The sequence below is a fragment of the Populus alba genome, chromosome 5 (assembly GCF_005239225.2).
Source record: "Populus alba chromosome 5, ASM523922v2, whole genome shotgun sequence".
In the NCBI taxonomy this organism is placed as follows: Eukaryota; Viridiplantae; Streptophyta; class Magnoliopsida; order Malpighiales; family Salicaceae; genus Populus; species Populus alba.
The window spans coordinates 8,073,334-8,084,931 of NC_133288.1; the positions used below are offsets into that span (position 1 = coordinate 8,073,334).

The 11,598-nt window shown below is 34.5% G+C and overlaps 2 protein-coding genes across 4 annotated transcripts; both read left to right on the forward strand.

Moving 5' to 3' along the window:
- Positions 1-953: 953 nt before the first annotated feature.
- On the forward strand, positions 954-6,275 carry LOC118029979 (MACPF domain-containing protein CAD1). Its single transcript, XM_035033985.2, has 6 exons — positions 954-1,351; positions 2,864-3,102; positions 3,337-3,532; positions 3,734-3,917; positions 4,543-4,697; positions 5,358-6,275. The coding sequence occupies exons 1-6, from the start codon at positions 965-967 to the stop codon at positions 5,994-5,996; spliced, it is 1,800 nt and encodes a 599-aa protein (XP_034889876.2). The 5' UTR covers positions 954-964; the 3' UTR covers positions 5,997-6,275.
- Positions 6,276-8,514: 2,239 nt separating this feature from the next.
- On the forward strand, positions 8,515-11,254 carry LOC118030017 (cyclic phosphodiesterase). Of its 3 annotated transcripts, none has more exons than XM_035034040.2 (4): positions 8,515-8,614; positions 8,885-9,201; positions 9,385-9,439; positions 10,791-11,254. In XM_035034040.2, the coding sequence occupies exons 2-4, from the start codon at positions 8,890-8,892 to the stop codon at positions 10,994-10,996; spliced, it is 573 nt and encodes a 190-aa protein (XP_034889931.1). In that variant the 5' UTR covers positions 8,515-8,614; positions 8,885-8,889; the 3' UTR covers positions 10,997-11,254. The 3 variants fall into 3 exon arrangements, with proteins under 3 accessions (XP_034889931.1, XP_034889932.1, XP_034889930.1); XM_035034041.2 differs by having other exon boundaries at positions 8,607-8,712; XM_035034039.2 differs by lacking the exon at positions 8,515-8,614 and having other exon boundaries at positions 8,648-9,201.
- Positions 11,255-11,598: the final 344 nt, after the last annotated feature.

The window sequence follows — 11,598 nt, forward strand, 5'->3', positions numbered from 1 at the left end:
ATATTTTAAAAAAAAAATTTAAGTGCAATGTCCTAGCGAATGAGAGGAGCCCACGCTCTTCTAGAAGTGCATATAAGCTCCTCCTACTGTCAAATATCATTTTTCACAGTGGCATTTAAAGCGGCACACCAAGAGCTTTCTAGTGGTGGCACACATGGTGGTAGAGGAAGTACGTTGTGGCTTTGGTAAACTTTTTTTTTTCTTTCTTTTTCTCTCTCCTCTTTTTAGTAAAGTATATAAGCTTCCTTTCTTTTTCTTTTATATATATATATATATACACACAATAGGATTCTCTTTCTTTTGATGTCTTTCTATTTTTTTTAATCTTTTGTATTTTTTTTTAATTTCATCAATTTTATTTTATTTTATTTAGTTTTTATTTCAAATTTGATTCTCATTCTTTTAATTTATATCTATGTTTTTTTTTTTAGGATATTTTTCTTTTCTTTTCATTCTTATCTATCACCAAAATAATTACCTTATCCAATGAGTAATAAATAAAGTATGAATATCATCAAAACATACTTGAAAGTGGCCTAAACTTAAATCAAGATGTATATTTATATTATACAAATATATTTGTTGAACATTTAGATTTTTAATACAATAAGATATATGCATATCTTGACACACACACACACACACATATATATATATATATATATTATTTTATAGTTTAATAATTTGATACACACTATAAATAAATAATTTCATCTCTCATATTTAATACACACTCTCCGAATTTCAGGGCTTGAGAAAGAGAAAGTAGAATCCATGCATCAAGTCAATGGAGTTAGTTGTCTAAAAGAGAATTTTGTAGATGAGATGAGCACTTGAAGTAAAAGTAAACTGACGGCTCAATTCTCACAAGCGAACACAAAAATAACGCGTTTTTAGCACCATTATTACAGTCAAACTAAAAACAAAAAAAAACCAAACCACCAAACAAAAGTCACCTACTTCCATGTCCAAAGTTCCAAACTACCCCACCGCTCTACAAAAAACAAGAAAGAAAAAAAAAAGGCCAAAAATAAATGAACCAGCCAAGCAAGCACGCCAGAACAAATATTTCTCGTTTATGGAAAAAAAGATGAGCTTGAGTTCTGATGCCTTGACTACCACTCTCTGCAACTCGATTCAAGCTTTGGGTCGTGGCTTTGATGTTACATCTGATATAAGGCTTTTATATTGTAAAGGAGCTACTGGGTCCAGGTTGGTTCATATTGATGAAGAACATGCTAGGGATCTTGATATCTCTCACGGGCTTGTGCTGCCTAGTCTTTCTTTTGACATCGACTGCTCTCAAGAGAAAAGAAGCTTCGAGAGAATTCCTGTCTGCTCCTTCCATGAGGTGAATTTTTCTTTTCTTTTCTTTCCATTCATTATCTGGGCATGCTTGGATTTCTTTATTTTATTTTCTTATGTTAGGTTCAGTCTCTTGTGATTCGGGCAGTCCTAGAATTTATGCTCTTCGAATGTCACCTTGTGCATGTTAGGACTTTCATGGCTAAGTAGTTAATTTGATTTGTCTTCAAGTCTAATGTCAAAAGATCACAGAAATATGTTGTTCTGATTTTTCCTGGCCGGCAATTTGTATGGGGCTAACTAATCTGGAAAAAGTTGTGGTTAGAATGAGCTTTTTCCTTCGACCCCATCACTGCATTGATTAATTTCGGATGGGCTTACTGAATATGCACATTCAGGTAGAAAGTTTGTGAAAAGTTCTCAATTTAGTTTTATCATAGCAGCGTTTGTTAAGTTAGATTAGTAATTTTGCGATGCCTGAATAATTACATAATTTTATTTGTCTGAGGGAGACAATCAACTAAAGCTTTTAGATCATTTCTCTGTAATGCTTATTTCTTCAACTCCTGGTTGTGTGCATGCAGCTGATTATATTTTTCACATTGATGTGACGCGAAACCAAAAATAGGGATTGTTGATGTAACTGCTAAGTGCTTGGAGATTGTGGCATAACTTTTATGTCTAGTATCCTGCCATTTGCCCAAGGGGCATTCATGATTTTTCTTAGAGCTGAGTGTATGGAGTCCTTTAAGTTTCTATAACTTCTGCAAGGTCTTCTATTTAGGATTGTTGTGATTTTGAGAAGAAATCTTATCTTGTTCGTAAACATTCCCAACTCATGTATGCATATTTGATAGCAACTGTTTTGAAGGTTTTGGTTGGGGGTTGGGGGTTGGGGGGGGGGGGTGCAAGGCCTAAGCTAACTGGGATAGGTGTCCAAACGTCTCATTCCATAGTTCATCCTCTGCATACATGGTCAGTGAATTGGATTTCCTGTCAGAAGAGAATATAATTAGATGGTCTCAAGCACTTTATGGGCTCATTTGCACTATAATAGACTTTAAGAGCCCAAAGATGATGAACTCTTTGATTTAGGATATGGAAGGTAAATGACTGCATATGGATATGTTGGTGAAGAACAATAGATTGAAATGCTTATATTTCCCTTCCTCTCTCATTACCATCACCTGCAATGCTTTCCAGTCTGAGTCCATATTTTATCTGGGTTTCTCTAGCTTTTTATCATCTGCTGGTGTTTCATGGTGAATCAATTCTGTAGAAAGATGGTGATATTTTGCAGTGCAGTGAATTCTCTATTCATTAGTTGTTCTCCAATTCTGTGCTTTATATTTAATCTCTTTTTTATTTTTCCATTGATGTTAGACCTAATGATTTCTCTCTTAACTTGACTATAAAGAAAATTTCATGGTTTATGGACTGGATCAAATAGCATGTCCCTTTTTTTTTCCTTTTTAATGGCAGCGGAGTTTCTATCTGTACTTGAGTTACTAATGTAGTAAAATATGGTGTAAAAGAAGCTTATTGCTTGAATTTTCAGATGGCAGGACGATTCAATGAAAAGTCAGGTATATCAGAACGAATTCCTCTCGGAAGCTTTAATGGCATGTTCAACTTCACTGGCTCATGGCAAGTTGATGCAGCTGGAACAAAATCCCTTGCAATGGTTGGGCATTTCATTCCCTTGTATAAGGTTCAGATAGCCAAAGTAAACCTAGTTTTGCGTGAGGAAGTCAAGCGTGCTGTTCCTTACTCATGGGATCCTGCATCCCTGGCAAGGTATTTTGTTTTGGCTCGAATTGCTTATAGAAACGAACTCCTTGAGAAAACTTTATAATAAAATACATGAGTTTTGTGGTTTTGAAACCAGTCATCTTTTATTTCCAATAATGCTATTAAAGAGCATCATCATAACTATGAAAAAATTCATCCGGTGGAATCCCTTTATCACATCAAAGAGTTCAGCAACACCAGCTTTTTTATTGGTATCTGTGGTTTTTTCTACTTTTCCAGCTTCATTGAAAGCTATGGTACCCATATTGTCACCTCTGCAACAATTGGTGGACGAGATGTTGTTTATATCAGGCAGCACCAGGCATCTCCTTTGTCAGCATCTGATATCGAGAACTACGTGAAAGACATAGCAGATCAGAGGTTTCAAGACTCAAAAAATACATCAATTGCTGCCCCCTTGAAATATAAGGACAAGGTTAGTGTTCTTGCATTGCTCACTCATCTGTTCATCTAAGCCAGGCCATCAATTGATGGCTCTCATTGTTTCACCCAGTCTTTTCTTGACAAACCCCTATCGTATTACATTGTAAATTCTTGTCTCTGACACACTGTTTTGTTTCTCATTTTTCTACTCTGGAGTTACAGAAATACTTACAAGTTAAATTCCTTGCTGTAGGACGTAACAGTGATTTTTAGAAGGAGAGGAGGTGATGATCTTGAACAGAGTCATGCCAAGTGGGCAGAGACAGTGCAGTTGGCACCAGATGTGATTAACATGACGTTTACACCTATTGTGTCTCTGCTTGAAGGAGTGCCTGGAATAAAGCATTTGGCCCGGGCAATTGAGTTATACTTGGAATGTAAGTTCTAATCCCATATTTGCATTCCCTTGTTTGGTTTGAAATTCGAATTTCATTTTAATGTATAATATATTTGATTTGGTCAACAATTCTTAAATGAAACCATTGCTGTGCTAATTATTCTTTTCTTCTTTGCTAAAGCAGTATACAATTCTTGAGTAAGAAGTTTTTCTATAGCCTGTATGATAAGCTGTTTATTTTTCTTCCAACAAGTGAGTCATGTGCATGAAAATTAATTCACTAAAAGCCTTTGCATGAAAATTCATTCACAAAAAGCTAACAATCTTTCTCTTATAGCTCAGTCTTCTGACCAACAAAGTCTTGAGAGATGACTCCAGTATGATCTGATTGAAATTGGGTTGTTTAATCCTACATATTCCTTGCAAAATTAATCTGAACCATTATCTGCCAAAAAGTTACTGTTCTGAAAATTCTAGATTCCTAGGTGTGATCACATCAGCAGTAGTATGATGGATCCCATAATACCGCTGAAGTATAAACGTGCTTATGTGGTTGTAGCTCTAGGATGGGTAACCTTCTAGGAAGTCCTTGTGTTGCACCACATGATGAAAAAATCTAGGAATTCCTGGTTGAAATATTCTTTTGTGTGTTTTCCCTTTATCAGACAAGCCACCCATAGAGGATTTGCAGTATTTCTTGGATTTTCAAATTGCTAAAGGATGGGCTCCAGAGCAGAATAATCTTCTAAGAAAGGAGCCTGTTTGTCAATCTCTTCAGTTCAGTTTGATGGGTCCCAAGCTGTATATAAGCCCAGATCAGGTATGTTTTCAAAGTGTATCTTCTTCATGTGGTAATGGAAAGTAATGTTGAAATGATTGCATGTGATGTATAGAATTTCATGGATAGTAGCTTCACAAATAGTTGGTCATATGTTTTTCTTTGCTGTCAGTTTTGTCATCTCAGGCACCATTCATTAAAAACCACCGTTTTGAAAATACTAAAATTTTTAATCCTGTGATGATTATTCATATCTTTAGAAGGCAACCAATTGTAAATTTTCATCCATAGGATAGCCAAACTATATAAAAATTACAATCGTCGCTAAATCATTTTTGGTGATGGATGTTGGATAGAGGTTTTTGAGAACTTAAAGTACATACAGTACTTACTTTTCATGAAAAGCCATGAAAAGAAAGCTTTAGCAATGAGAGTATTACTATTTACACTAGCACCTGACAAGAAAGTACTTTGGTGGGCTTGTGTCCATCTGAAGTATTAGTCCTGGATAAAATGAAAGAAGTGAAACTTGTGGATAATTTCAAAATGGTCTCTCCAAACCACGCAGAGTTCCGAGCGTTTTTCTTCTTCCAGTGGAAAATTTCTCCTTTTAGCATATGCAGACCATCTTTGCCAGACCCTGCCAGCATGAGCAGAGACGATTTGCATTTCTACTAAAGTCAAACCTTTATGATGCTGCAGGTAACAGTTGGCCGTAAGCCAGTTACAGGTCTCCGACTTAACCTAGAGGGCAGCAAGCAAAACAGACTTTCCATCCATTTGGAGCATCTAGTGTTCCTTCCGAAAGTCCTTCAACCCCACTGGGATGCACATGTGGCCATAGGTGCTCCCAAGTGGCAAGGTCCTGAGGAGCAAGACAGCCGTTGGTTTGAGCCTATCAAGTGGAAGAACTTTTCCCATGTAAGCACCGCACCGATAGAGTATGCCGACACTTCCATCGGAGACCTATCTGGTGTTCACATTGTGACCGGGGCTCAGCTTGGTGTTTGGGATTTTGGTGCGAAAAATGTGTTACACCTGAAACTCCTATTCTCAAAAGTTCCAGGCTGTACAATAAGGAGGTCTGTATGGGACCATAGCCCCTCCAACCCTTCTTCGCAGAGAAGCAATGGTGCATCCTCTTCTGTTTCACATGAGAAACCCTCCAGTGATAAGAAAGAAGATAGTCATGCTGGCAAATTGGCAAAAATCGTTGACATGAGCGAAATGTCAAAGGGACCGCAAGATGTTCCAGGTCATTGGTTGGTAACAGGAGCTAAGCTTGGGGTTGATAAAGGAAAGATTGTTTTGCGAGTCAAGTACTCGTTATTGAATTACTGATTGATCTTTCCTGTGTGTTTTATGATTGCCCTTTACACATGTAAGCATAGTCAAATATTCTTTGCACAGGCAGCCCAGTTCATTTGTTCTTCTGTACATTGTGCTCGTTTTCTTTCTTGTTTTTAGCTTCCTTAGTTGATAGTAGCATATGATTAAATGAGAGAGGAGTTCTTTCCTTCTAAATTTTGTTCCCATATTTGTTTTGTAAAAGACAAGAATGTTTAGTCCTATATAATAGACTTATTTTTAGTTGATATACAAATTGTTCATCCATTTCAAGTTCGTCTGTGCAGCTTTTGAGCTGTTTTTTTTTATTTATTTATTTTCGTGGGTGTCCGGGCCAGCTTGCGCGCACCACGACTAATCCCACGGCTCACTGAACATCCTGCAAACCCAGTGAGCATGTAAGGCACCACGGAGGTGACAGACATGCACAGTGAGGTTTGAACCCTGGTGCAGAGAAAGGGAACAAGCTCCTTTCACCACTAGACCAAACCCTCAAGTGCTTTTGAGCTGTTCTTGATTTGCTTCCTTGTGTTTTTCGAAATATTTTAGAAGGAATATTGTAGTTAATATTCTTTATGAATAAAAAAATTATTTTATAACAAATCCAAACAAAAATGTTATTTGTGATCCAAAACATTATTTCAAACCAAAATCCAAGTTGAGATCAGCAAGAAAGCTTATATCCACATTAACTCGTCAACTTGTCATTATATAAACCAAAATAAAATATCATATTTTTTCAATTTGAGATGGAAGGCTTTGGTTTTTTATTTAAAAAATTGTCAACTATGAGTTTTTTAAAATCAATTTTTTAGTTACTCAATTTATTTTCATCATGTTAATATTTTGTGTTAAATAGTTTTTATTAAAAAATAATTTCCAATACAGTTTTAAAAAATAAATGGACTACCCTTTTAATTTAACTTTAAATATATTCATTAACTATGTTTTTAAAATAAAATTCCAACAATTTTTCCTTGCTAACATTTAGCAATCACTAGATTGGTGTTCTCTACAATGCCACGAGCCCCACTAAAAAAAATTTTAACCTAAAAAAGAAAAATCTTAGAAGACAATTATGTTTTTATATAAAGAAAAATTTAATAACCAAGTTAAATCTTGATTAATTTAATAATATAATAAAAAAATTATATATATATATATATATATATATATATATATATATATATATATATATATATATATTACAATGAACAAGGCAAGGCTAGGTAACATGTGAAACATATAACACCCTTATCAATCAAAGAAAATTAAAACAAAAAATTTATAGCAGTTCTACACATTTCCATCGAATGTGAGCCTTTATTATGGCTACACACACATATTTACACATATAGTCATGTTCTTGCGTTTTAATTTGACCCATAATAATTCTTAAATATAATTAAAAATTTTAATTTAATGCATGATTAAATCAAATTAACCTATTAAAAATCTAATTATCTTTCTAGACTTGATTTTTATATAGATTCATCAAATAATCATTTAATTTGATATTAAATATATATTGTCTTTCCAGTCTTGGATACAATTCGATACGATTAAGCTAGGATTCCATCCAAAAATTACAACTTGATTTTTCTGTATATTTGAAATTCTCATTAGCTTGCTTTTTGCTAAATTGTCAGTTTTCTTGTTATTATTACTTTATTTTTGAATTTTTATTTAAAAAGAATGGTAAATTTAAGGGGGAATAACTCAAACATGAGTTATGACAATGAGAACATTTCAAGGACTAGAAGGCTTTTTCTTTATTCTAAAAATTCTTTATAATTTACCCTTCATAAATTTGTAAATAAACTTACCCTTACCTTTTATAATAGTGGAAAAAAATTAATAGATATTCATTATAATTTTGAAAACCTTTTATTGATGAAAAAAATACGAACACGATGTATTTCGAAGAAAAGTCATGTGACTTGCCCATGATGTATTTTGATTTTGAAAAAGCCCTCTGCTTTAAATAGGGCAAGTAACATTTTACTCTTGTGCATAATTTTCAATTTACATGGATGAAATAATTCCTCATAAATTGTTTTTGTCGCTCTATATACGAAGACATAAAAAAATAATTCTTTCTAATCAATAAGAAATGACTTATGCTTTTTACTCTAGAACTTGTGTTTGCATATTATCTAGTGATCATGGAATTTAATTGTGGTATAATAGGAATAATTAAGAACGTAATTCTCCACATCTTATATAATTGGCTGTTTACTAGAAACTTTAATTAGATACATGTAATGAGAAGGATTTTGGACAATGTTTTATTTTTTTTAAAAAAAATATTTTGAAAAGTAATTATTATTTTAAAAAAATAAATATTTTATTAACAATTAAATTATTATAGAAATGATTAGTAGCAATTATTATTTTTTAAGTTATTTCTTATAAGTAAATATATTAAAAAAAAAATATTTTTTATTTTTTAAAATTTATTTTTAACATTAATGTATTAAAAATTTAAAATTTAAAATTTTTAAAAATACCGATTCATCCAAAAGAAGAAGAAGAAGCAGGGATGTTAGACAAAAGACCTTGCGTTGAGTAGTGCGCACAAGAAGTATCCTACACTCCAGCATATTCTAATGGTAATATACCCCTACCCCTGCAAGTGCCATTTTATTTTATACCCAAATTATTAGATACGACAACTCACCCCTCCGCCATTGATGCTCAGAAAACACTTGTATTTTTCTTTTCCTTTTAATTCTAGCAAGCTACCCTCAACAAGCCAAACAATTTGACTTAAAAACTACATCTCCCTTAATTATAACTATTTGATTTATGTTTTTGTCTCTCGACTTCATTTGATTCATAGCCATTCCTTAGGTTTTTCATTTTTTTTCTTTTCTCATCAGTCATCATGGAAATCCCCCAAGGAACATCAACGCCTGCTGACAAAAAGCACGTTTATTCGGTGTGGGCAATTCCACCAGAAGATGTGGGGGGCAGGCTGAAGAGGTTGATGGCCGGACTCGCGTCAGAATTTGGTGGGCCCCAGTTCCAGCCACACATTACGGTTGTGGGGGCCATTGGTTTAACGGAGCAAGATGCGTTGGAGAAGTTTCATTCTGCTTGTGATGGGCTGCAGGCATATACTGCTACTGTTGATCGTGTGGCTACGGGGACTTTCTTTTATCAGTGTGTTTATTTGCTACTTCAATCAATGCCTGAGGTGATTTTTTTTTTTTCTTGTTCCTCCATTTTTAATTTAGAAATGAAAAATTGGAGTCCGTAAATATTTCTTTCTATATGGTTTTCGTTAGATTGGTTTTGTGATTGAACTGAACTTGCAGCTGCTAGTTTGCTTGGATGCCCACTTGTTAAAAAAATGGAGTTTTTTTTATTTTTTTTTTAGGTGTTGGAAGCTAGTGCACATTGTAGCGGACATTTTGGGTACAAGAGTTCTACTCGTAAGTTCAATGCCATCTTCCGTTCATCTTTTTCGTTTATGAATAGTAAGAGATGGGTCTTTCTTCTTCTTTTTTATGGGTTCGATTTTGTTGATTTTGGAGCATATATGAGTTGGATTTGGGTAAGTTACGTGTGGTTAATTATGGCATACTATTGCCTGGGAAATTGAGATTCATTGTATTAATTTGGCTGTAAGAAAATGTTAACTGGCAAGTGTAGGAGGGTGTGGCTTCTAAGCTAATTGGTAGGTTGCTATTCGGTGGTAAGAAATGGTAAGTAATTGAGTGCTTTTCTTTGCAAAGATTTTTAAATAAGTGTAGAATTCTTAGAGTACTGCAGTCAGTAAAATGAGCGTCTGGTGCTGAAAACTGGAGAATCTGCATTATGTGAAATTTTGTCATAAGATTATGTGAGCATTTGACCAGTGTTATAAAACCATAAAGAAGACAGGTGAGTCTTGTAAAAGTGAAATTATTTGGGATCAGTTGAGTCTTGAGAGAAAGAAGGAAAAAGGCACTGGTTTTTGTTGCATCAGACAACATATTCACTGTTGCTTCTGAGTTCTTGATTCTGTTTTCGATTAACAGCGAAGTTATGAGGTTTGTGGCTTTTTGCGAATGCAGTGGGTGTGCTTCTCTTCCCATTGAACCACCATTCAGTATCTAATGACAAGAAATTGTTGCCAAAAAGCAGTTTATAGAAGAATATTGGGTACCTTTTATGTAGTATCTGAAATAGAAAAACTAAATTAACCGCTAATTGTTCATAAATAAACTCATGTTAGTTTTCTGATGATTGAATCAATATTCTTGTCATTACACTTAAAGTTCTTCCAGTGGCATTACCTTTTCATGGTCAAAACCAAGAAAAAGTTTTAAGTATTTCCTCTCTCCTGACAAAAACCAGCAATGTTTTTAGACAGATTCTCTGCAGTGGAAAGCGCATGAATTCTCCTACTTAGATATGTTGCATACTTTTTCTTAATGGATCACGAACATGAAGAGGGCTCTTTAAAATCGGTGTGTTGCATGTATATGATGTGGGAAGACTAAATGTCATACATATAACTTGGTTATGGGTATTATGTCACTAAACCTGCTCACCAGGGCTGTTTGGCTTAATATTTAGATTGGGTAGTGTTGCTTCTTTGCATAGAAGATGGGTGCAGATGAGGGGTGGTCACTACGTCCATTTGATACACAAAGTTTTTTCCAATTTCACGTGTTATAGTTAATAATCTGTAACAAATTGGAGGCTGCCATGTTTAAATTTGTCAGCAACATTAGCATATTGTCTCTCCATTGTGATCATGCATGTTTTGCTAATCTACACCTTGTATAACATATGCAGCTTACATGCCCCATCTCAGTCTCCTTTATGGTGATCTGACGGATGATGAGAAGAAAGAGGCTCAAGAAAAAGCTAATATTCTTGATGAGAGCATCAGCGGTCTAAGCTTTCCAATAACTCGCCTTGCCTTGTGGAAAACAGATACTGAGGACTTGACTCTGAAATCATGGGAGAAGATTGCCGAATGCAGCCTCAGCCCAAAATAACTCTTTCTTTCTCCCTTCTTCTTATTAGACACTAAAACCTTACATAGCAAGCACTTTTGGCAGCCAATAAAACCTTACTTGGGCTAGCACTTCTAGCATATAATCTACTATCACTATCTGTGATGTACTGTTTAACCTCAATCGCACTAGAATGCTACATGAACATGAGACGAAAATGAATGTGAACATTGTTGACCAAATGCTTTTTATATTCCATGTTGGAGACTTGTGATTGCAGCAAGGCCTGTTCTGTGCTAATCTCTGAAATTTCCATTTATTCATAAGTTCTACCATGCTTTTGGACGAAATATAATGCATTTGTCTAAGCAAGCAACTGCCTAACAACAAGTTATTTGATGGGAAACTTTTGCTTTGTTTATTGTTAATAATTTTACTTGGATTATTTCAGGAGTTGCCTGCCTTCCTTGAAGATTGAGACGAAAATATATCTGAACTTTGTTATCCGAATGTGAATAGAAAAGTTATTGCGTGTTATGATCCTCTGGAATGGGATGCTGATCTAAATGAACGACGTAATCATAAAAAAGGCCTCTGGCTTCTGAAAGAAAACGCAATGGAAAAAGGTAATGCCATTTGCAAGG